Source organism: Fundulus heteroclitus, chromosome 13 (genome assembly GCF_011125445.2).
Source record: "Fundulus heteroclitus isolate FHET01 chromosome 13, MU-UCD_Fhet_4.1, whole genome shotgun sequence".
NCBI lineage: Eukaryota > Metazoa > Chordata > Actinopteri > Cyprinodontiformes > Fundulidae > Fundulus > Fundulus heteroclitus.
The window spans coordinates 12,860,785-12,886,596 of record NC_046373.1 but is presented as its reverse complement, the minus strand read 5'-3'; the positions used below and the strand labels follow the sequence as shown (position 1 = coordinate 12,886,596).

The following is a 25,812-nucleotide window of genomic DNA, read 5'->3' as shown; positions in this document are numbered from 1 at the left end:
GGATATTGAGCCCCTCCAGTGGAATCGCATGCTTCCGCCCGTTCAGTTGCCATTTGATAACCACATTTCCGGTTTAATCCATTTTATTTTCTTTTATTTAGCTTTCACCCTTCTCTGCAGGATCGCCAACATGCTCTCTTGTGTTTTTTCAGTCGTCCTTTCTCCCCCCCCCCGGTGGCAAGTCCAATGTTGTCTAACACGTCATCACATTAACTTACAGGATCAGGATAATGTATGGTGTGACGTTATATGGATGTTAGTGAGTTTCCAGTCATCTGTAGATCCAGCCGACTGGAAAGAGAGTTTTTTTTTTTCCTTTTGTTTTATCCTGAAGGCCTATTAACAAGTTGTTTCTGCTTTTCCATGCTCTCCCCTCCTCTCGCTCTCTGCAACCGTCCCTGGAGCTGCAGGATCAGGTCTCGGCATCAGTCAGTCCAGTCGTCTTTCTTCCTCCGTCAGCGCCATGAGGGTCCTCAACACCGGCTCAGACGTAGAAGAGGCTCTCGCCGATGCGCTGGTACGCACAGGAAACTCTCACACCTTAACACAGACACTCCACAGATGAATACTGTATCAAAGGTGCAGCTTGTTATCTCCTTGGGTGCATGACTGTGTGTTCACTAATCCCGGTTTCTACCTCTGTTTAATGCTGTCAGCTGTTGGGAGACATGAGAACAAAGGTCAGGTTCTTCTCCTGGATCATACCCGAGTGTCCTGTGTGGCGTTTTTTTTGTTGTGTTAGATTCGCTTGCATTCTCCTTCAGGAGCCAGTCGGTGTTAGTTTCTTCGTTTTTTTGTTGTTTTTTTTCCCTCTACACTCACCCTCTCTTTCCTGCAGAAGAAGCCGGCACGGCGGCGGTACGAGAACTACAGCATGTACTCTGATGACGACGCCAACAGCGACGCATCCAGCGCCTGTTCGGAGCGGTCCTACAGCTCGAGGAACGGAGGAGCCATCCCCACCTACATGAGGCAAACCGAAGACGTGGCTGAGGTAGGCGGGGAGAGAAGATGCGGTGGCTTACAAATGTATTTAGACCAGGGGTGTCAAACATACGGCCCGCGGGCCGGATCCGGCCAATCCGAACAATTTAGTCCGGCCCTGTGGCTAAATGCATTATCATTATAAAAAAAAATTATTATTATTTTTTTTTTTTCCAGTGTCCTGTCTGGCAATGTGGCAATAAGATGCCACAAAGAGCTCATCAGATTTGACTTTCACAAGTGGAAAAGATAAAAGGAAGAGAATGATAAAACAATTATTGAAAAAACACGTACTTTGTTTAATTGAAAATATGCAGTTCCTATATTGTCCACGAGGGGCGCTGTGTTTTAATTAGCAGATTAAGCTTCAGGTGTGGAAAAATTCAAATAATGTTTTAATTTTTATCTGTTTGATGTATTTTGTCATGCAGGACAGTGTTTTTAAGTTCCAAAAAATGTGAATAAATGTTTTTCAACATTGTACAATCACTGTGATCAGTTCTTATGCATAATGCACAAGTAAATGTTTAACTAAATAAAAGTATTGTTGAAATTGCACATACTTTTCTTAAAAACGCTGAGGTTATTCATGATATATTGTGTAAAAGTGAAATTAACTTAATATAAAAATGAACAAGTCCACATTTATTAGTTCTATTTAATCTTGCAATGAGTTTACTCGTGTGGCCCTCTTGAGATCAGATTAAGCTGAATGCGGCCCCTCAACCAAAATGAGTTTGACACCCCTGATTTAGACCCTTTGAACCTTTCTACACTATGTTGCGATACAATCATAAAATTAATTCTATTTGGATTTGATTCGACAGACCAACAAAAAGATGCCATACACTGCAAAAACTGACCTAAAAATAAGTAAAATATTCTTAAAATGTGGGTTTTTCTCCTTGATTTGAGCAGGCAAATGATATTATCTGCCAATGGAATGAGTATCTTGACCCCTAAAATAAGATAATTAGACATCCTGCACTTGAAATAAGACGATGGAGATGAGTTGTTCCTATTTTAAGTGCAGAAATCTTATTCCATTGGCAAATCATCTTATTTACATGCTCAAATCAAGGACAGATACACTAATTTTAAGAAAATTTAGCTTATTTTTAGTTGTTTTTGCAGTGTACCACATTTATTTATAAAACACTCTCTAAAATAACATCGGTCAACAAAGTGCTGTACATATACAGCTGAAAATAACAAAATTTAAGTAAACAGGCAAGTTAGAAGCTAAAACTGACAGATAAGAAGGTTAAACTAGTCAATCCTGAAAGGTACAGGCAACCAGATGTCTGGGGGTAACATCACTTCTCAGACCTTGTTCCAGTTAAGTCGTTTTGCAGAATTTTGAACAACCTGCAGGGATTTAATGGATGAATCACTAACCCTAAGATGGAGCGACTTAAACAAATGCATCAATCACTATTTTAAAAAGCTGCCTTGTGATAATTGGCTTTATTTTGACTAACAGCATATAACGTCTACGGGTGAGAGCAGGAACAATGATCAGTCCGTGCCCTTTGGTCCAAGAGGCAGGGATGGGTTAGTTTTTACAGACCTGCAGTTCCCACAAAGATTAACCTCCTTTTTCTGAATACATAATATATTGACTACTTTCAGGATGGAAGGACCATTTTACCCTGTATAACAAAGTGTATCTGAACAGGATTACCAACTATAGCTTTGTGAATTATTTTCTTAAAGCACATTTACATCTGTCATAACACAAATACAGTGTAAAGCAAAATCTTTTCATATCTTTTACCTTTTCCTGGTGGCGATGGATGAATCTTAACCAGCTCTTACATTTGCTGTGATTTGCAGGTGCTGAACCGCTGTGCCAGTGCCAACTGGTCTGAGAGGAAGGAGGGACTTTTAGGCCTGCAGGCTCTGCTCAAGAACCAGCGGACACTCAGGTCAGTCACAGAACGTACATGATTGTTTTTTTGTTGTTGTTTTTTTTTAAAGACAAACTCATGGATGATCTGAATCTCGTATTTTCTCCCCTGCCAGCCGGGTAGAGTTGAAGAGATTGTGTGAAATCTTCACCAGGATGTTTGCAGACCCTCACAGTAAGGTATGAACGCATGCGTTACACAAACACACACCAACACACACACACAGCATCGCACAAAGCTCATTATTCCATCCATTTTAATTTTCCCTCGGTTTCAGTTAACTTTGTTTATCCCACCATCTCTCACCGTACCGGATTCTGCCAAATCCCAAGCAGTGTTGCCTCCTTCAGCGCGCACACGCTCACTTTACCAAACACACTGTGTACGCCTACTTCAGCTAATCTGGACCAACCAATGGGATAAACAGAACAAAATGTGTTTATTTTTTATTTTTACACCGGTGGACATACTCCTCCAGACTTAAGCAGCGGCATGCAGAGTGTGAAATGCTCTGTTTTCTAACGGCATGCCCGTGCCTGGTTTGATTTTATTTACCTTTTTTTTGCGTGTGATCTGAAACTCTCCGCCGTCCCGTGGCATTTTGCTCTGTCACCGTTTTAGCAGTCAACCAGTTGGCTGCACTCTTTGCATTCACCATCACCCATCACCCCCCCCCCCCCCCCCCCCACCAACACAGTTTTTCCTCCTTTCCCCTCCCAACAACCCTGACTGCATACAAAGTCAGACACACACACACATACACACCAATATTTGGGCTGCCAGCTCTTCTCTGACTAACCAGCTGTGGTTCGCCCCCCCCCCTCCTTCTAACACTGCCACCTTTCTTTCGGCGGCATGAGTGCTCCATTGCCTCGCGCACCCATGTGTAAGGTGCGCGAGCTTTCTTCCCTGCCACTCGTTTGACGTTTGACGGTTTGATGAATTTCAGCGAGACTCCGGCAGGGTGTACGGCACGGCAGAATCCGGTATAAGCTCAGCCTCGTTCAAGGTACCGCATCTCATCATGGATGTCTCTCCTCCCTTCATCTCTCTCTCTGCTCCTACACCTACCCCTATTTTTTTTTTTTTTTCTTCCTGTCATGTCATGTCATATGTTTTCATTTCTTTTTTTGGTTTGCTAAAGTGCACAAAACATTTCCTCCAGACTTAAAGTGGTTTGAAGATTTTGAAACTGTTGCCAACGATGGATTTTTTTTAGTTTGACCAGCTTGAGTGCAGATTTGGTTAGGATGCTAACAGATGTGTGTTTCTGTCTCCCTTATGCCACCCCCTCCCTGGAACTCTCTTTAGAGAGTAAGTTTGGCCAATCAGCGTTACCGTGTTTATCTAACATGAATGGAAATATGCTTCATTAATCTGGTTGGTAATCGGTAATCGAGGTTAACATCCACTAACCTGCCTGAACATTTGCTTTCCCGCTGAAATCAACTTCTAGCACCTAGAGATGGTTACCGCTTGGTTACCCCTTAACCACGCTGGTTTTTAATTCCCATCAAGTAAAAAGCTCATTGCGTCTGTTTTTAATGAGGTGACTGATGGTCGTTTTGGGTGATTATGTGGACTCGGTGACTGGGAATGAAGATGGTCGGCTGCAATAATGAATAACCACTAACTCCACAGTGGGAACTAATGCATCATCCCTGCTCCAGATTAATCTGTATGCATGCTTCTGTGTGTATCTGTGCATGAGCTCCACTGTTTGTTTTTTGAATGGCTGAATCACAGAAGGCGACCGTAACTATATCCCACATGTGTGTGTTTAGGTGTTCAGTATGTTCCTGGAGACGCTGGTGGACTTCATCCTGGTCCATAAGGAGGACCTGCAGGACTGGTTGTTCGTCCTGCTCACACAGCTGCTGAAGAAGATGGGAGCGGACCTGCTGGGCTCCGTGCAGGCCAAAGTTCAGAGAGCTCTGGATGTCACGAGGTAGAGCCGTCTTCTCACATGCAGGCAAACACTGGGGGCCAAGAACGAACCACGTTTTGATTAAAAACCCTGATGTACTTTTGTTTCTAACATAAACAGTAAATGTCCATAAGGAGAGAACCAATGAGGCTAAAGTAAAATTAGGGCATTAATGTTACAATTTCACTCAATCTTTATGAATATACTACTGTTTGTGCTTTTGTTTTTGCTCAATTTGTTGATAAAGCCTCGTGTTTATTTTAACGGAAGTACGTACTGCACATGTGCAGCAGGGGTTAAGACAAGGAAGCGGCTAACGGCTATTAGCATCTTCAGGGGAAACAATGAAGAAAGGTTCAAGATCCAGTGGGAAAAAAAAAACACAAAAAAAATATGATTCCATGAGTGAAAAGACTGGGATGTCGCTGTGAATACAGTACGAAACGTCGGTGTTCGCTGAAGCGGACGTTAAAGCTGCCGTGATGTGACCGCAGAGTTGATTGACGTGAGTAAATGTTCTGAAACGAGGCTCTTAAAGTTGCTGTAGATCGGCTTATTTAATTAATAATTGTTGGTCCTCGATCACACGAGCTGCCGCTTTACTGCGAGGTATTTCAGAGGGTCAGGCTTGATCCAGCATTATTTAATTTTGATTTATTAATTAAGCAAACCGGGATTATGGTAGTTCTGCGATACTGTCACTAGATGGCGCCACGTCTGTTCATCGCACTCGATTTTGGGTTCTATTTAGCCTCAATAAGGACCATCAAAACACTATCAGGATGGACACTTGGTGTATATATCCTTATTTTACCATGATCAAACTGTTTTTGGTTATATACTTTTTTAAGCATATAACGTTGCTATATACCTTTAACATAGGGCGAAGAGTTCTCATAAAATGACTACCTCTGAGGCCGTCTCCCTTTCCTCGTCCTCTCCCTCCCTGCAGAGCCTGACAGCTGTAATTTGCTGCGCTGTCAATGGTGGGAGCTGCGCCTTTCTCGACATGTTTCGGCTGCAGCAACAGATCAGACTGTCTGGCATCCTCTGTCACACTATGTGACGTGTTTACCTCGAGTTCAACAAACTAGTCATCTAGGTGGTTGTTATTATTCCACATGGTCGTTTCACCTCATGCTCTTTCTGCTCTGACACTAAGAAACGGATCATGATCATAGCACGTCTCCCAGGTTACTTTATATTGGTTTACAGAGGTGCTGGAAAAATCCCACCGCTTAAACCCAGGAATTGAAACTTGTTTGACGTCACGACGGATTAACGCATTTTCGTTTCTCTTCCAGGGAGTCTTTTCCGAACGACCTCCAGTTCACTATTCTCATGAGGTTCACCGTGGACCAGACGCAGACGCCCAGCCTGAAGGTACTGGCAGTTCACATGTGTTAGAGCGGTCCAGTGGACGGGAAGCATGCACATGAAGCTGTATTAAAAAAAGAACGGCCGTGGTCTCTGCTTGGATTAATGAACTCGGTGCCTGCCCATCACCCTGGCTGCGCGTGCCTCATAACCATGAATCCCGGCCTGTGATTGGACGACGATGCCTTTTTTTACGCCACCTCCGAGTCCCCGTCCCTCCTCACCTCCTCCACTCACCTCATGTTGTCTCCTTTGTGATTTTTAACCCCATTTTCTGCTCCTTCCTTTTTCTAATCTGCTTCATTCCCTGAACTCCAGGCCTGGGCATTTAAATTATGGAACCAGCAGAACAGTTTAACCCCTTCACTGCAAAATATCGGGTACGAGTAGATCCCTGGTCTCTTAAGCCTTGTGTCGGGGTTAGCGGTGACATTTAACCTGAGAGGAAAGGTAGACTGAAGGAAGTTAACGCGATCCAACATACAAGCTGTTACTAAACGGCTTCAGAGCAGCTGCTGTTGTCTGGCAAAGGCCTTTAATTTAAGTGATTTTTAAGTTTACAAAAAGAAAATACAGGATGGAAGAAGTATATTTGTACATTTAGACCTCTGTTATGCGTCTAACTCTTAAAGCCTGACCTCTGTAGAATATCTGCCATAATTTCATAGTGAAGCTTCTTATTTACGCTTCATAAATGGGGTGAGAAGTACCTAAAGGATGGCCTTGGCCATAATCCTGTATTTAAGATAAGATAAGATAGGCTTTATTGATCTCACATTGGAGAAATCCACATGCCACATCGGCTCAGTAATCATAGGAAGAAGGTGTCAAATAGGACGAGGTGCATCATATATATATATATATATATATATATATATATAGACACACTGTGTCCTCGTTATACCATGGATCAAAAGGAGTAGGTAAGAAAAAAGGAAAAAAAAATCAAATACAAAAAGAAATAAGGCAGAGGATTTTTTTTAGTATTTCTGCAGACTTGTGTGTACACTATGCAAATGAATCCCCCTTTTTAAATAAATATAAAAATACAAAAAGCTGATGAAGTTATCGGAGTCGTCATGAACGGGGTTTGCAAAGTAATAAACGTCGACTCTAAAGGAGGCCACGCCTACTTTTCCTCTCCTCCTGATCCCCAGCCACTCCCCTCCTCATCCTGCTGCTCCTTGCCATGCTCCTCTCCATCTCTCCCCCCCCCCCTGCCCTCCCTCCCTCCCCTGTCTCCCCCGTTGATTGACGCGGTGCTTCTCCTCTCTCTCTCTGAAGCCTGTGCGGAGCTCGTGTTGCGGGCGAGGCAGGGGAGGGGCCGGGGTAAAATTGTTTCCCCCCAGAGCGCGGCGCCACGCCTGCTCTCTAGACGAGCAGGCCGCAGCCTGGAGCCAGTCCTCCCAGGTCAGTGCGCTCCGGGGGGAGCAATCGTATGCCGCGCACGGCGCTGCTAAGTGATTTTTGGAGGAAGTGCTGGCCCGTGAGAGGCCGATGTAGATCGGGTGAAATGAGGGCAGGGATCAGCTGTGGAGTCTGCGGTGAATGTTGGCATTTATTATTTCCTTTTTGTTTTCGTCATTCGCCATCAGGTCTAATGCTGAGATTTGTCCGTTTTGTTGCATAGCATGAGCGTAGACGCTGTTTAAGTTTTGGTGATCTTCTCCCACTGATTCATCAAAGATTTGCAGAGCTGTAAAGGATCCTCTCTGGTTTCATATCCTCCCTGTGAACATCGGCGCTCATCCTCATGCGTGTTTGCAACGCTGTCGTTTCTCGCGTGTGCCTCCAGGCTGCTTTTAGCGATCTGTGTTTTTTAAACGTGTGCGTTTTTGCGGCGCAGGTGAAAGTGGCCATTCTGAAGTACATCGAGACGCTGACGCTGCAGATGGAGGCGCCGGACTTCGTGAACTCCAGCGAGACGAGACTCGCCGTTTCCCGCATCATCACCTGGACCACCGAACCCAAGAGCTCCGACGTCAGAAAGGTACCGGCCCCGACTGACCCGTGTGCCGCTGCGTTAATGTAGGGAAGCTCCAAGGACGGGATTAGTTTGTCATTCGTACCCGACTTAGTAAATCTGAACGTCCAGCTTTTTGTTGTTCTTCCTCTCCAGAGACCTTTTTAGCTTTCTCTCAGTTTGCAGGTGCATCAGTCCCTCTACGACTCTCCTCTGGTTTTAAGCTGCCAGTCAGTCCTACATGCCGGCAACCGCATTTTTACTCATTGTTGCCACTAACAGTTTCTCCAGTACATTGCAAAACTGTTTAAACCCTTTTTAATTATTTTTTTTACTTTTGTAATGTTGTAAAGAGGGATGCAAGTTATTGATTAATGAATTAATCTAAATCTGATTAATCTTACCTGAGTTTCTCTTGTATTAAGCGGGTCTTTCCAAAACATGAAGGGCTGTTTTTTTAAACAAGATGCTGAATTTAAAAAGTCACATTAGGGCTGGGCGATTTAATCGATTAATTTGAATTTACAATTCTTTAAGATTTCATTTTTGGAAAATCTGGATTTTATTTTGCCAATACACTCATTGGGTTTCCATGAAGAGAACAGCATGTGATGCTGGATATATGTTTAGGCAATTGTATTGTCAAAATATTGTTAAGTGGAAACTTTTTTTTACCATAATACGAGGTACTTCATTTACTTATTTACTTTTTTTTTTAACTTAGTTTGAAGTTCACAATTGCAGTGAAGCCTGTTCTTAGCTCAATGTGTAATACCACTAGCAGTAAATGTTTTGTTATATTTTCATTGTTCATAATGGCACGGCTGCCATCTTGTTTTGCATGTTTCACAGCTTGTCACATCATTATATTTTAACAGCCTGTATTAAATACTGACTGAATAAGCAACACATTATTAAACTTAAACGTATTTATAAAATATCACAAAACAGGAGCCTTACTGACTGGAAACAAATGAGATGAATGGAATAAAATATGTGAAACCCTTAAAATCGTCATCATTAACCGTGTTTTTGGCATCATGTCTTTTTCTCTCGTGCTACAATTTTTACCGCTAATGCTTAGGTCGTAACTTAAGGAGCTTGTTGAGTGTTCATGTTTAAAATCAGAACTGCATGAAGAGCATTTTTCCATCCCTTTCGTCATTAAATGGTGTAAAATAATCCCACGCCGGACTCTGTCTGTACCGCCGTCTTTGTACTGCGGTCTGGCTCCACATTAGCATGAGCGGCAGCGTCCTCTTCTGGATGGCGCTGAAAGGTCTGTAAGCGGACCTTTTCGGTTAATCGGATGGAACAAACTTTTATAATAAACAATTAATCGACAATTAATGGTAAGTCGATTAGTTTGCCTCCCTAGCTGCAAACACAGGGGTGCATAGAATAAAGCAATGTCTCCGACAGGAATAGAAATACGCGCCACACTTGAAGATTTCTTTGCGATGCAAATAGTAAAATCCATATTTTTCCCTCTCCTTCACAATCATACCTTACATTGTCGCTTTATCACACAAAACCCCGATAATTGGGATCCTCAGGACTTCATAAAGCGCTTTATAAGTACAGTCCATTTAAAATGCACTGATGTTTGTGGCCGTGACGCAGGAGCGGATCAGTTGGTATCGATACATGTTTGCCAGGAGCTTCTTCGCTCCCTGGTTCACACTTTTGTCCCTAAAAGAAACTTTTTCCTGAATGATTTTGTGCCCCAACAGGCAGCACAGGCGGTTCTGATCGCCCTGTTCCAGCTCAACACGCCGGAGTTCACCATGCTGCTGGCAGCCCTTCCCAAAACCTTCCAGGACGGAGCCACCAAGCTGCTTCAGAACCACCTGAAGAACACGGGCAGCGCGGCCCAGGTGGGTGGTACTGAGCTAGGGAGAGCTTTCCACACACGTGGAGGGCTACTTTTGTAAGTCATTACGCTACCGTGTGGAACGGCTCACATCCTGGTGTCTCTGTTACATTTTCAGGCAACAATGGGCAGCCCCTTGACGCGCCACACCCCCCGGTCTCCAGCCAGCTGGTCCAGTCCCGTCACCTCGCCCACTAACACCTCGCAGAACACCCCCTCACCAAGGTAGCACATTCCTCCGACACCGCCTGGCTCTTTTTTAACAGATGAGTTAAAAGTTGCAGGTGTTGAAATGATGATCTGCTTCACACCACTTTGGACAAATCCAGGCCAAATATATGAAGTCCTTGCTTTATGAGGATGCTATAAATAACAGGACTGACCCTGTGTGATAGGATTTAACAGCCCAACATTGTGGCTTTTTAAAAAATACCTAAAGAAAAGTCGGCGAAGGATTTATTGAGGCGAGGCAAATTTATTGGTATTGCACATTTCAGTGCAAAGACAATACAGAGTGATATATATGATTAAAACATAGGAAAATAAACACAGAATAAAATGTAAAAGAAATGAATCAAAATAAAAATGGCAAAACAGAAACTAAAAGCAAATATTAAACAGTTGGACTACAAATTTGAACTAATGATGTTTCAGTAAAACAGTTTAACTAGAACAATCTAAGGCGATCCTAAACAAATGTTTTTAATCTTGATTTAAAAGAACTCAGCTGAGGGGGAAAAAACATTAAATCAACTAAAAAAACACCAACTTAGTAGTTTTGGGTGCACTTGATCTCAAGCATGGTGAAAAAAGTAAGTTAAAACAATAAAGTTGGAGCTGCACTAAAAATTTGGGATGTCTCAGTAGGGCAGGGCGATATAGACCAAAAACAGTGTCCTGATATTTATTTTTAGGCTGAATGCCGGTATGCATGATTTATCTGGTTGTTATTTTCATCAAGTAATTATAACAAGGCATCTCTGAATTAAAGCTTTATCCCAAACGTCTCACAGGCACATTTTTTACCAATCAGCTGTAGATAAATATGAGAAACGGCTGAAAAATAACCTGCTGGAATACATTAAAGTATAATTTTAACGTAGTATGTAGACCATCTTAATATAGTCTCACCTTGTCTTTTTTTTTATCTGGATATATTGCACAGCCCTACCTCTCAGTAAATGCCTCTGTTTTTCTTCATAACCAATATGTGTCCATTGCAGTGCATTTGACTACGACCCGGAAAACCTGAACTCTGAGGACATCTACAGCTCCCTGAAAGGCGTCACCGAGGCCATCCAGAACTTCAGCGTCCGCAGCCAGGAGGACATGAACGAGCCGGTCCAGCGGCGAGAAGGAGACGAGGTGAGCTGATGCTGATGCTCGTTCACAGCCAGGAAGGGTTTTTGCTGCAAAACGCACCACAGATGTTGCTTCTGTGACGACCCACAGCAATTTTGGGATTTATGTTGTGATTTTTATATATATATATATATATATATATATATATATATATATATATATATATATATATATATATATATATATATATATATATATATATATATTAGGGCTGGGCAACGATTAAAATATTTAATCGCGATTAATAATCGCGATTAATCAGTGCGATTAATCGCGATTAATCGCACTGATTAATCACGATTAATCGCGATTAATCGCATTGTATTTACAAACTCCAAGAATGAATTCAAAAGTAGTGTAAAGAGCACTTTTATTTTAATGTTCTGCTGCCATATGAACAAAAGTGTTGTAACATTTGTAGCACTTATCAGTAACACATATTTAGTGTAAAGCTCAACTTAAACATGTAAAACAAAAAATAGCAATAATAATAAATTAAAGCTTATTGCCACTGACAGGGAATTCTCTTTATGGGGAAAAAATCTACCAAAAACAGGCAATTTCTGAGGTAACAGCAGGGAGCAGCATTACCATTTTATGTTCAATACCAAAGTTTAACTTGGCAGTGGTTACAACTAACTTGTTTCTGTCATATTCCATGCTGGAAGAACTTTAAACTGAAATGCTTGCTAACTCGATATGCTTGCGTTTATTTGACGTTGACACGCGGTTTTTTGTTGTTGCTTTCTCGCGCGCATATAGTGAATGGCAGGGGGAAAACAGGCAAAAACACATGGATACTTTGAAACGAGAAGCGACTTCACTGACGGCGTCGATGCAGACCCCCCCCCCCCCCGCTCCGCTCCGCACAAAACTTGTTCCGGCCGCCAACTCACCGCCTCGCCTCGCCTAAGCTCGCTCGCGGTACCTGCGGGAAACACCGCCTTCCGCATGTCAGCTGTGTTTTTTTCCGGCCAGCACCTTTCTTCCTCTTTGAATCTGAGGCTGGGCTGACAGCGAGGTTATTGGCGCATTATCGCCACCTACTGTTCTGATTCAAACCCCTACACCGCAGCAACAGACCTTCACAAAATAAAAGCATGTGACCAACATGCGTTAACGCGCGTTAAAGAAAATATCGCCGTTAATAGTCTAATGAGTTAACGCGAAATTAACGCGTTAACTTGCCCAGCCCTAATATATATATATATTTATAAAAATATAAATCAATCAATCAACTTTTAGGTGCTCATTAGCATTTTTATGAAAGTAATCCTAAAAGATTAGCGAAGCAAAATGTTTTGACTGGGCGGTCAGAAAGCTGAGCTGGCGTTTGTGTGGCATAAACAACACCTTCAGCGCGCCAAGACGGGTTAAAATAACCCGGGGGTTTATTTCGGTGGCCAGAATATCGAGGTAGATCGTAAATTCTCCGTATGCAGCCAAACATAAAAAAGATGCTCTGTGAAGGCCTGACAGGCAGCAGTTATGAAACACACGCGTGTTTTCTGCGTGTGTGTGTGTGTGTGAGACATGTGATCCTTTATCAGCGTGGGAACGGAGACACGCCGCGGCTGTTAACGGGGAGAACGACCGTAAAGATAATCCTCCGCTAACAGTCTTAGCGTGTCAGTAACGTCCCGCCAGCTTGGCCAGCCTACAGTCAACAATAATTTCCCATCTTCAGGCGCTCCTCTCGTCCGGCTGCTCGCTCGGGATAAATTTACAATTCAAGACGCCGTGCCGGCCCTTCCCAGTAACACGGCCCCCCTTTTAAGGACACGCTGTTCTCCGCTACAGAGGCGTGACCTGCTGACATTTTCTCCGTGACATGCGTCTGAAATCCAACTCGTCTCATCGCCACACCTGACTCGTCTAACCGACCCGCGCAGAGTAGTCTTTCAATGCTTTGAGCGTAAACATACACACACAGGCAGGACCACCGTACAGCCGGCCCCGCTTCTCCCCTGATGGGTCACATGTCGCTGGAAACAAACATGCGCTCGACACAGACTCCCAGTTTCTGGTGTTGAGGAGCTGAAAACGTCAGCGAGCTGCACCTTAGGCTGCAGCGTATAAAGATTAACTAAAAATGCAAAAGCTATTTTTTTGTTTTAGAGAAACAGACTCAAACATTAGAGTTGGAGTCTGCAGGCCTGCATCCTATGCTGTAAAATGTTTTCTGATGTATTTTATCAGATTTATGGGGGAGTTGTAGAGATGCAGCGACGCTATAGCGCTTAAAGCGATTTAATTTCACCTTTCCCGTCCTTTGCTGTAAACTGAGAATGAGGGAAATCTTATGGGTGACTTTCAACCAGAGGTGAAGAAGTGTGGGACTAAAATGTACCAATTATTTCTATATTGTGCTTTGTTTGTTTAATAAAGTTAGTTTAAAAAAAAAAAAGACAAATGGAAATAACTGAGACATTGTTGGACTTCAGAGAATATGGGTGCAGCCCCACTTTCTAAAAATAAGTCAATGAAATAAAGAAATTCAACTAGGATTTCTCTGGGGTTCCTCAGCAGGTGTGTGTGTGCGTGTGTGAAATTATTGAATAGGTTAAAATGAGTCAAATGGCGATCAGCTCAGCTTTTTATCATCTCCAGCAGACTTGCTTACAGTCTGTGTCTGCAGATCAAATTCTGATCGATGAATCTGTAGTAACATTATTCTAACCGCTCAGATAAATCTAGCAGATTTACACAAAAATCCGCTGAGCCGCTCGGTCGACCGGTCGGCTGATTTTACAGGAAGTATGGAGCCGTTCCCGTTTTAAAACCACAAGGCTAAAATATCTCTTCACTGTTTTAGGAAAACAGTTTAATTATGATAAACTCTACAGCTTTTTTTCTCTATCAGGGTTTTCTTTGTACAAAAACATACACTGCAAAAAGAGAACTAAAAATAAGTAAATTTTCCTTGAAATTAATGTATTTCTCCTTGATTTGAGCAGGTAAATAAAATTATTTGCCAATGGGATGAGTATTTTTACCCCTAAAATAAGATAATTAGATATTCCGCACTTGAAATAAGATGATGGAGATGAATTGTTCCTTTTTTAAGTGTAAAAATCTTATTCCATTGGCGAATAATCTTCTTTACCCGCTCAAATCAAAGAAAAATACTCTCATTTGAAGAAATATTTTCTTATTTTTAGTTCTATTTTTGCAGTGTATAGGAAGTGGGGGGGGGGGAAGGCGTTTTTTAATACTAAATGTATTCTAGTTTTTAAGACGGCTCAATCTGTAATGTTTTTGCTTCCATCTGTCCTTTTATTTTAAACGAACAGGGGGGAAACGTGTCGGACCTGATGGACGGCGGTCGAACGGCTCTCGACAACAAGACCTCCCTCCTCAACACCCCCCTCCTCACCTCCAGCCCCCGGGTCGGCCACGACCATTTCTACGACTCGCCCTCCAAGCAGAGCCTGAAGAACATCAGCCTGGAGGAGTTGGGTCAGCTCACCGACGGTACGCGAACGACGACGCACCTTACAACCAGTCGCCTGAAACAGCCTGAACACATGGCGACTTGTTCTCTCTCTCTTTCTGGAAACAGACAGCGGCCTGGACCAGTCGGAGCGAGTGGCCGAGCTCCTCAAGGAGCTGTCCAACCACAACGAGCGCGTGGAGGAGAGGAAGGCGGCGCTGTACGAGCTGCGCAAGCTGATCCACGAAAACACGCTGCAGGTGTGGGACGAACACTTCAAGACCATCCTGCTGCTTCTCCTGGAGACGATGGGCGACAGAGAGGTACACACACTGCAAAAAGAGAACTAAAAATAAGTAAAATTTTCTTGAAATGAATGTATTTACCCTTGATTTGAGCAGGTAAATAAGATTATTTGCCAATGGAATGGGTATTTCTACCCCTAACATAAGATAATTACAGGGTGCTTGCGCAAGTCTTGAAAGTCTTAATAAGTATGGAATTTTTAAACACTCTTTTCTAGACCTTGAAAAGTCTTGAATTTTGTGTGAAAGTCTTAATAAAGTATGGGGAAAAAATGTGTGGTAGAATTTTACAGTATGCTCAAAGGCATTGTGAAATGAGAAATAGGAAGGTAGGCTATAAAACTATAATTTTTAGTGATGGGTCCGGCAACACCGATGCGTCGGCGCATGTCGGTCTCATAGAGCGAAACCCGTGTCGATGTGTGTATTGCTACGGAAAAGTCACGTGACCGATACAGGAACTGTTTCGAACTGACTGACGCGCCAAACTGTTTCTGTTCCCTCTAAGCTGAACGCGTGTGCATTCGCGCACAGTAGCGCGCACAGCAGAGCTATGCTGCGCAGTAAAGAAAATCCAAGCTGAACTGTAAACAAAATAACAGTTAATAATGGTTAATTTTTAACTATTTTGCAACTCTGGTGTGATGGTGTTGTACCACAGTCTCGCTCTGTGAGCGCAAGGTGCTGATCGGAGCGCACCACTGATGGATGGGTTCTGCAACGCTTTTATGGTTGGGCGGGTTGCGATGTGCGTCTTTGTTCTGAGCGTCGTTTCAGAAAAAAACGGCTGATCTACATTGAGTAGAAAGTTGCTACTCTGAGTAGTTTTTCCTCCCTTTGTCATACTCAGCATGTCCGATTTAAGAACAGATGATATCAGTCAGGTAACTAAACACAGCGCCCGATCAACCATTTGTAAAAAAAAAAATAAAAAAGCCAGTCCACAAGCATCCTCCTTCACATTATTTATTGACTGCATCTAAAAAAAAAATCAAATATATGTTTAATTCAAATGAAAATATAAAATAATACAATGCAACATACAATGATTTAAATTGTATTGTGTATGCTTGGTCATCAAATCAGTGTCAGTTAACTCTGTCAACCAGGTTGCCTGTAGGGATTTTTAAGGTCCAGCAGGTGTCAGTATTCAGTGACACAGTATCGGCACAGAGTTGCAATGTGCCGAAACGTTTCATGACGCCTCATCGACCCATCACTAATAATTTTACTAAATGGTCACGTACTGTATTAGCCTAATGGAATCAAACACTTGTTTGATGTGAAATTCATGTACTTGTGATTTTCATGTTTTGAAACGTTTCCATCAGTAAAAGCATAATTTACTGTGAATAATGCATTTATTCATTGAATACTAGCCTATAAAAATTAACATTTCTAATAAAAAGTTTGTACAATCTCAACCAATGAAGTAGGCGGTAGGCACACAAGTATACAAGTACATAAAGTTAAGGTCTTGGGAAAAAATATATCAGTTTTAAAAAAGTCTGGAAAAAGTCTGGAATTTTAATTTGGAAAAAGAGCATGCACCCTGAATTAGATATACTGCACTTGAAATAAGATGATGGAAATGAATTGTTCTTATTTTAAGTGCTAAAATCTTATTCTATTGGCAAATTGTCTTATTTACCTGCTCAAATCAAGAGCTAATGCATTAATTTCAAGACAATTTTACTTGTTTTTAGTTGTATTTTTGCAGTGCACACTCCCTTATAAACCCGGTGAGAAGAGAGCCGAGCTGGAAACCTCAACCTCTCCTCCTTTTCACTCTCCCCCCCCAGTATGTGATCCGATCGCTGGCTTTGCGGGTGCTGAGGGAGATTCTTGGTAAGCAGCCCTGGAGGTTCAAGAACTATGCAGAGCTCACCATCATGAAGGCCCTGGAGGCTCACAAAGACCCGCACAAAGAGGTACTTGACTCCGCACATGAAAAAATGGTTCCAAGTAGACAATACACTGCAAAAAGGGAACTAAAAGTAAGTAAAATTTTCTTAAAATATGTATATTTTTCCTTGATTTCAGCAGCTAAATAACACTATTTGCCAATGGAATGAGAATTTCTACCCCTAAAATAAGATAATTAGACATCCTGCACTTGAAATAAGATGGAGATAAATTGTTCTCATTTTAAGTGCAAAAAGCTTATTCCATTGGCAAATAGTCTGATTTACCAGCTCAAACCAATGAAAAATACACTAATTTCAAGAGGATTTTACCTTCTTTTAGTTTCCTTTTTGCAGTGTAAAGAGATTCTACTACTTAATATTTGCCTCAAAATGCAAAGTAAATGAAGCATTGTTTGTTTTTTTCGTCTCGTTTTTTGCTCCTTGCCATGAAGGTGGTCCGAGCTGCTGAGGAGACGGCTGCCATGTTGGCACTGTCCATCAGTCCCGACCAGTGCATCAAGGTGTTGTGTCCCATCATCCAGTCGGCCGATTACCCCATCAACCTGGCCGCCATCAAGATGCAGACGAAGGTGGTGGAGAGGGTTCCCCGCGAGGGCCTGGCCGGCATGCTGCCCGAGATAGTGCCAGGACTCATCCAGGTAACACCATTCCTCCTTCCTGTGATCCGCCGTTTATCACGGCAGCAACGAGCTAAAAGTCGTAACGTGTTGAACCGTTTCCCAACAGGGCTACGATAACTCTGAGAGCAGCGTGAGGAAGGCCTGCGTGTTCTGCCTGGTGGCCATCCATGCAGTCATAGGGGACGACCTTAAACCGCACCTCAGCCAACTCTCCAGCAGCAAGGTGAGCCCATCACAAACGATTTTACAACCTATCTGAAAACAAATTTTTAACAGAGCTTATTACTTCTGAATACTGGCAGCTTATGGCGTCAAAGGTTTTAGGCATCCGTCTTCTGAAGTTTCAGTGAAGCTGCAGCGTTGAAACACCTTTCTGTCCAGTTTTAGTTTAGGCTTTCTTAACCGCGTCCGTCTAGCCGAGCCTTCCCGTAGCATGATGCTGCCACCACCGTGGTCCATCCTGAGGCATTGTTGTTTTTGTCTTTTTTAGCTCATCTGACCAGAAAATCCTCTTTCACACTGCAAAAACGGAACTAGAAATAAGTAAAATGTTCTTTAAAATGAATGTATTTGTCCTTGATTTGAGCAGGTAAATAAGATGATTTGCCAATGGAATAAGATGTTTGCACTTAAAACAGGAACAATTCATCTTCATCATCTTATTTCAAGTGCAGGATGTCTAAATATCTTATTTTAGGGGTTAATATTTTATTGACTGTCCATGTACAATTTTAAAACCAAATTTTGCTGCTTTTATTTATTTCTTCACTGCATGTGCCCTCTTATTTACTTTTATCTGAATGTTATGTTGTCTGTGTACTTTGTCTGGTAATTATGTCTTGTCTTCACCGTGGGACAGTGAGAAACGTAATTTCGATCTCTTATTATGTCTGGAGCATATGAAGAAATTGACAATAAAGTTGATTGATTGATTGATTGAAAATACTCATTCCATTGGCAGATAATATTATTTACCTGCTCAAATCAAGGATAAATAGACTAACTTTAAGAACATTTTACTTATTTTTAGATCCGTTTTTGCAGTGCATGTATTTGCTGTGTCTTGTTGTTGTCTATTTTTTTTTTTTTTTTTGACCCCAACACTGGATTTCTTCTTGCTGCTATTCAATCAAGTGCAAATAATGGAAGTCCACAACTAAGGCTACGTTCACACTGCAGCCTGAAGTGACCCAATTCTGGGGTTTTTGCCCATATGCGACCTGGATCTGATCTTTTTATGACAGTCTGAACGACACAGATCGGATTTTTTCAAATGCGACCCAGGTCACTTGGATATGTGGTCCTGAATCCGATACGTATCTGATCTTTTCAAATGTGACCTGTGTTTGTACGGCCGGGTCCCATTTATCCGACCTGTACGTCACTGATACTCGACAAACGTCACTATTCTGTGTCCTGCTATGCAGAAGCAGGAAGAAAGACGACACCCATACCGGACTACAATGAGAAGAGCAGTCAATGGACGAAAAGCTCTGGTTAGAAAATAAATTAATGACCGCAAAATGCGCGCCAGCATTATAATCCATGTTTACTTCCGCAAACACTGAGGACGCTTGCTACGTGTGACATCATCGCATCCTCGAGTGCGCATGCGGGACACTTAGGTTGAATGAATACAGTTCACAAAGGAGATCACATACAAGTCGCATATATTTGGAAATGTGAACGACCACGCAAAAAATCCGATTTCACAAAAAATTCGTAATTGAGCATTAACACCTGCAGTGTGAACGTAGCCTTAGTGTTGTCTTGTCTGCAGGTTCTACCGTTTCAGCCTTGTGTTTCTGGTGTTAGATTAAATTTACTGATTCTGATCTCTGGTTTTTTGAAGGATGAGAGGCACTGGATTTTATTTAGGGATGTCGGAGTCAAGGGGGGGTAGAACAAATGCTGGTCAGAAATGTTATTTTATTGCTTGCATTTCCCTAGAAAACCGTATTTTGTTTGTCTGATTTGAAATCCCAATAAAATACACAATAGCTTGTGGCTTTAACTGTACAAAATGTATAAAGGGATAAATATTCTTGCAAGACTTTGCATCTCGTTGGTAAGTTTGGTAATTGAAATGGCAAATAAAGAGAGGAAATAATTTACAGTGACCCTTTTTTATCTGTTCTTTTTGCAGCTGAAGCTGTTGAATCTGTACATCAAGCGGGCGCAGTCCGGCTCCACAGGGACCGATCCCTCTGCCGAGGGCCTATAGGAGCCGTCCCCAGCCAACATGAAACATTTGCCCCTCAGATCTCACACACACACACACACACACACACACAGACGGAGACCAAGCGGGGCAGACTGCTTACATCCACAACAAGACTTGGTGCACACACACACACAATAAGTACACACAGTGCTCATGTTTCCAGCTTCACCGCAAGAGAGGGGGAGTCGTGGTTCAGAGGAGAGGAACGTTGTAGTTCTCCTCGACCTCGCTGAGCGCTCCCACCCTCGCCTCAGACTGAACTGACCCCATAAACCTGGATTAAATAGAAACGGCGGCCCACTTCCGCTCTCCCAGGTTTCTAACCACTCGCTCCCTCCAGGATGAAGAGGAGACGTGTCCGTCCCGTCCAACGGCGTCCGCCCTCAGCAACAGCTTCATGTCAATAGGGAGTGCTGCATCTGCATGGTTCTAAGTTTTTATTTTTTTTGTTTTGTTTTCTGGGGTTAATATTCACCAAAAGTTGCGATGAACAAACTTCACAGTTTTCCCTCCTGGACGGTCGGTAACCGGGTCCAGGTTGCCGGGAATACGAGCTTACATGGTGTCACAGCCATGAGGCTTTACTGCAGTGAATCATTTTTTCATTTTTTTTAATCTATATCGTTTTCTCTCGTTCACACACCAAGAAGCTACACTTCTTTTTTTTTTTTTTTTTTTTTGTTTCTCCTCTCCAGAAAGGTGCTGACAAACGGTACGACCCAACCCGCCCCCCCGCCCCCGCTGCAAACTAACGCACGTCACTGTACCGGTGAAATCCAGACTGCGGCGACACGTTTGGCTACGCTTGAAAATAAAGTTAAAGGAAATCACGTTTTTATTGAGGTCCGGTCCGGCATAAAGCTGACTGGGATTTTAAATGAATGTGAACCAGGCGCTTTCAGACGTGGTGGTTTTATCCCCAAAGTTCATCAGCCCGCTTAAGACGAAGACGTGGGCTCCTTTACACATGAAGTATGACCGGACGTGGCTAATTATCACTTTGTGGACATGTAACTATATATGATGTTAAAATGGATCCTCCATAACAGTGTCGGCTAGGAGAGTTTCCGTTTCTCCGTTGCGTGTGCCGTAGTCTTACGCTCACCTTTTTCTCTCTGTGTCTCTCTGCTGAGAAGAAATTTGTAGAAATGTATTATTTACAGATCTGGAAAACAAGTCATTTCTTCAATTTTCTCTTCTTTTTTTTCCCTGTTTGTCTTTCTTTCCTCTCTCCTTATAACATTTTAGTTTTCTTTGTGCATTTACAAACATGTGCTTACAACGAAATAAAAACAAAAACTTGTACAGATATTCATGTTTTCTTGTGAGTTGTTTTTGCCTGTTTGTAGCTTGGTTTAATAATTTCAGGATTTATTTTCTGAAGAGAAAACGGTTTGAACTCTAAACCCTGAATTCATATTACCTCCAGCAGATATTTGTTCTTTAGAGAACTTATCCTTTAAACTCCCTCAGAAAAATACACTAAATGAATTTCCATTTTACCTTTTTTAGATTGTTATAAATGTCAAACCAGTTGAAATGTTTTACCAAATTTAACCACAGAAGTATTTAAACTTTTTTTTTCTTTACTTACATTTTTTTATTACATTTTTTTTTCTAAATTATTCCTTACAGCCAAAGTCCACCGCCTCCACCTCGTCAGAAGGATCTGTTAATTAAAAAAAAAGAAAAAAAGTAAAATGGAGAGTATGAAAATAACCTTTTGACCTGACACTGGATAAAAAATCTGAATAAAAATAAATATTTTTCTCCATCTTGTGCCAAACGTTACACTGGATGTGAGGCCGTCACAATATGTTTAAGTCAAATGGATCAATTTACGATGCAGCAGGTGCATAAGATCTGAAGATAACCTCAGAAAACAACCCCAGATCTATTGATCGATCCAGACTATGGATGTGAACAGAGCAGCCAACCAGCTTTAAGTGATTTTAGTTGATAAAGAACAATAACCTGCCTTTTTTAAGAGTTTTTTTTTTTTAAACTCCTCGGTGCTGAAAACAAGCCAAGTAGCAACTCTACCTGAAAGCTGTGCTGAGCAGACAACAAACGCGGGCCACATGCAGTTCTTAAATATAAAGTAGCCTCCTTCAGACATCGTGTAAAAGATAACGTTTAAGCCTTATGCAATATGGCTATTTAAGTTGGTGGTGCTGAATTTCAGCTATGCATCTGTCCGTTCTCTGGGCTGTATATTTAGGAGCAGCTGAAGAGAGTACCAGACTCAGCACCGGCCTGACCTGTAACTTTTTCCAAGGTTGTACCAAGTAAGGTCAGCATATTGGCTACAGCAAATAATCATTTAATTTCAGGTGAATGCACATTTGCTTCTTCATACAATAAAGCAACTTTATTTATATAGGACTTTAAAACAACACCGTTGACCATAGCGCTGTACACCAACAATTTTTTTTTTATGCAGAAATACCTTTGCAAGCTCTAGCAAGCCAAATTACAATAAAACTGACCAATTAATGACAGAATAAAAATGGATAAAATAGAAATGTACATATTCATTTCTTTGCATGACATTTAACAAATCTTAGCAGTTGATATATTGATATCAATAAAATACAAAAAATATATACCCATCACCTTTCTGCAACAAATAAAATGTTCACATAGTCAAGCATCTCGTGATTTTAGTAGAGGAGAGGAAGAGAATGCTTATTTTCTTTATCACAAGTTAGTCTTTGTTTTGTTTTTTTGTTTTTTTGAATGCCTACTAAATAAAATGTTATTTTATTTCAGAGACTGTTTTATATCCAATTTTAGGTTTCAATGTAAAGAAAAGCATCAGAATTTGGTTAGAGAAAAAACATTTAGAAAGATTTTTTTTTTTATTAAAGTAATTATAGGTTTATGTACACGTGTCTCTCAAAATAAAGACTTAAGTTCACTCATTCTTCACTCTAAAAAACATTACTGTATCTAACTTAATCAGTGAAATATTTTTATAGTCAAAAATAGTGAGATACGAAAGCTTTGAAATTAGGTAAGACCTACCATCAACAATGAGATGTAGTTAAGTTTTTTATTTATATCTGAATAAATAGATTTGGCCCAATTACCCCAACATGTCATTAAATTAAACTGTCATAAGTTTCAACCATATATAAAAATCAACTTGAATTTTTTTATTTTTTTTTCTTCCTTCAGTTATATTTTTAAGTAAATATAACTGAAAACATTTGTCAATATTATTAGGAATTTGGCTAATGAATTTGCTTTATTCTATAGATCAATTTTAATTGTGGATGTTTGAATTTGTTCAAAATGACTAGTTAATAATATGACTAAAATATCAAATAGCATAACATTTATTTTAAAAGTAATGTCTATGCGAAAATGTTTTACCACAATATCTGCTCAGACTTGTGATCAGAAAAATGTTTTACATGTGAAACAAGCATCAGCACTTTAGTCAATTCAGTCCAACTAAGAGCTAAAAAAAGTGCATTTTAACCAAACAATCCAGCAGATACCTCACAATCTGGCCACTCTCCCAAAAGCAGAACTGGGCCGTAAAAAAACGGCGAATTTTTACCATCAACTATCCTTTAACTGTCTAAATAAATGTCTGAACTAAGGCAAGGTTGGCCCACTCCAGCCTTTGAGGGGTGGTGTGCTGTAGATTATAAATGGGTCCCCAGTCCAACACACCTGAATCAAATGGCCAACTTGCCTCCACTATGTCCAGTCCAGTTTTTCAGAGCCCTGGAAACTACCTAATTATTTAAACTGGATATGTACAGGCAGAGATATATTTAAAAATCATAAGCCACCAGCCCTCACTTGGGTTGCCAATCCATGCCCTACAACCCCAATGACTTCTAAAAAAAAACCAGATGTTTTTTTCCCAACGAATTAGCACATATTAAAGCAGTGTGTAATTTTCACACAGCACACAGTATAATGGCAAGACTAGCAAAAATAAATGCAATAAGAGCACATTATCCAAACACCTTAACCTTCACAACATATGTGATCTCAATGTACGTAACAAAGTCAAATTCAATCAAATCCTACCGATTGGTCAAAAAGTTTCCTATCAAAGGAAACTCAACAGATTGCATCAAGTCTTGACAAGCAGCATTCACTCCTGAAAGAGTGTAGTGCTACAGGGACAATCGTCTGCATTGTTGATGGCTTTGCAGCAATCCCTCATACTGAGCGTCCATGAAGCGACAGTGGAGAGGAAAACTCCCCTTTAAAAGGGAAAAAGACGCAGAACATAAAGTTAAGTTCAAACAACAAACAATGCAAATTGGAGAACAGTAGGAGAACTCAGCAGAGTGAGAAAAATAAACCCTGATGTCCTCCAGCAGCCTAAGCCTATAGCACCGTAACTACAGAGGTAGCTCAGGGTAACATGAGCCACTCTAACTCTCAGCTTTGTCAAAAAGGAACGTTTTAAGTCCAGTCTTAAAAGTAGACAGGGTGTTTGCCTCACGGACCAAAACTGGGAGTTGGTTCCACAGGAGAGGAGCCTGATAGCTAAAAGTTTTCTGCTTGGAATTGGAATTAAATTTTTTTTTTTTAATTTTAGTAGAGTAAATACATTTACACTTCTGCCTTACCATTAAAGTATTTTCTAAATACTAGCACCTTTTTATTAACGTGTGTTGCATAAGCGATCATATTTACATCATCGTTACATACCGTCACATGAAAAAGTTCATACATTGATATTGTTTTTTTTAGAAGATAATGAGAATCCACAAGAATTTTTCAAACAGCAACATAAACCCGAGATGGTAAGAATGGATCCAAAAATGGAGACCTTGAGGCCAGAGGTGTTATTGGTGACTAAAACAAATTTAATACTGAAAAAAATATTTATTAACAAAGACATAGACAGAAACACACACACAAAATGAGCTGGGAATGTACAAAAGAAACCAGGATCAACATCAGGGTGGCTGTGGCTCAATGGGTATATCTCTTTATTATTGGAAGGTTGTGAGATTGATTCCAACTTCCCCCTGTCACGTGTCGATGAGCCCATGGGCAAGGCACTTTAAACCAAGTTCCCTACCGATCTTCCTGTCAGTATGAATGTGTGCGCTTTAGCCAGTGTGATGGCGTGAATGTGGCTCTAGTGTACAGCGCTCTGAGTGGTCAACATGACTGGAAAAGTGCTATATAAATTTAATCCATTCACCATTTGGTCAGTTTAACACAATGAGGGGACAGTTGTACCTGTCCCTCGCCCTAACTCTACTAGGTTACATCATTTTTAAACTAGCTATGCTACCTTAAAACGTTACATTTGACCCACGTCGCCCATGACTGCTGGAAGCTAAGAGATTGCTGATTCAAACCGTATGGTTAAGTTCTTCATGCAGACATTGTGGATGCAATAAAAGAAAGTAATCATTTAAAGGATTTTTTTTGTCTTGATTCTCAGTTCTCCCTTAAGGATATATATATATATATATATATATATATATATATATATATATATATATATATATATATATATATATAAAGATGGGGTGTGGCTGCTGTCTTCCAGAAAGAAGGGGGGCTAACTGAATATATATTGTAGGATTATCATCAGTCTAGGTCAGGGGTCCCCAACATGGTGGCTGTGGGCACCAGGTAGCCCCCCCAAATCCATATGTGGGGCCCTCAAGCATGTTCAAAAAAGTTGCACAATCCTCCAGTGAGCTGCATCTAAAGTGTTATTTTATTCAGTTGGTCCTCCTTTTTAATCCTACTTGTATTTGCATAGATTTAAAAACGTATTCATCTTACGTAACGTTAAGGTGAGCTTGGACTCTTGTAGTTTAAAGGTCAGTACAGGTAGCCCTTTGTGTGACACAGTACCAATGAAGTAGCTCTCAGTTTGAAAAAGGTTGGTGATTGCTGGTCTAGGTGGA

The 25,812-nt window shown here is 41.2% G+C and overlaps 1 protein-coding gene across 44 annotated transcripts in view; it reads left to right on the top strand.

Moving 5' to 3' along the window:
- Nucleotides 1-21,217, top strand: part of clasp2 (cytoplasmic linker associated protein 2) — a 79,092-nt gene extending 57,875 nt beyond the window's left edge. For 16 of the 44 annotated variants that reach the window (XM_036145084.1, XM_036145085.1, XM_036145104.1 and 13 more), the window contains 19 exons: nt 411-517; nt 657-680; nt 839-994; nt 2,821-2,912; nt 3,010-3,073; nt 3,844-3,903; nt 4,206-4,208; nt 4,679-4,842; nt 6,126-6,204; nt 8,045-8,188; nt 9,895-10,038; nt 10,153-10,259; nt 11,258-11,399; nt 14,690-14,870; nt 14,959-15,152; nt 16,937-17,065; nt 17,494-17,700; nt 17,789-17,905; nt 19,829-21,217. In XM_036145084.1, the coding sequence (XP_036000977.1) occupies nt 411-517; nt 657-680; nt 839-994; nt 2,821-2,912; nt 3,010-3,073; nt 3,844-3,903; nt 4,206-4,208; nt 4,679-4,842; nt 6,126-6,204; nt 8,045-8,188; nt 9,895-10,038; nt 10,153-10,259; nt 11,258-11,399; nt 14,690-14,870; nt 14,959-15,152; nt 16,937-17,065; nt 17,494-17,700; nt 17,789-17,905; nt 19,829-19,906 (2,192 nt within the window). In that variant the 3' untranslated portion in view covers nt 19,907-21,217. The remainder of the gene's footprint in view (nt 1-410; nt 518-656; nt 681-838; nt 995-2,820; nt 2,913-3,009; nt 3,074-3,843; nt 3,904-4,205; nt 4,209-4,678; nt 4,843-6,125; nt 6,205-8,044; nt 8,189-9,894; nt 10,039-10,152; nt 10,260-11,257; nt 11,400-14,689; nt 14,871-14,958; nt 15,153-16,936; nt 17,066-17,493; nt 17,701-17,788; nt 17,906-19,828) is intronic. The other 28 variants (XM_036145118.1, XM_036145116.1, XM_036145108.1 and 25 more) reach the window with 7 other exon arrangements.
- Nucleotides 21,218-25,812: the final 4,595 nt, after the last annotated feature.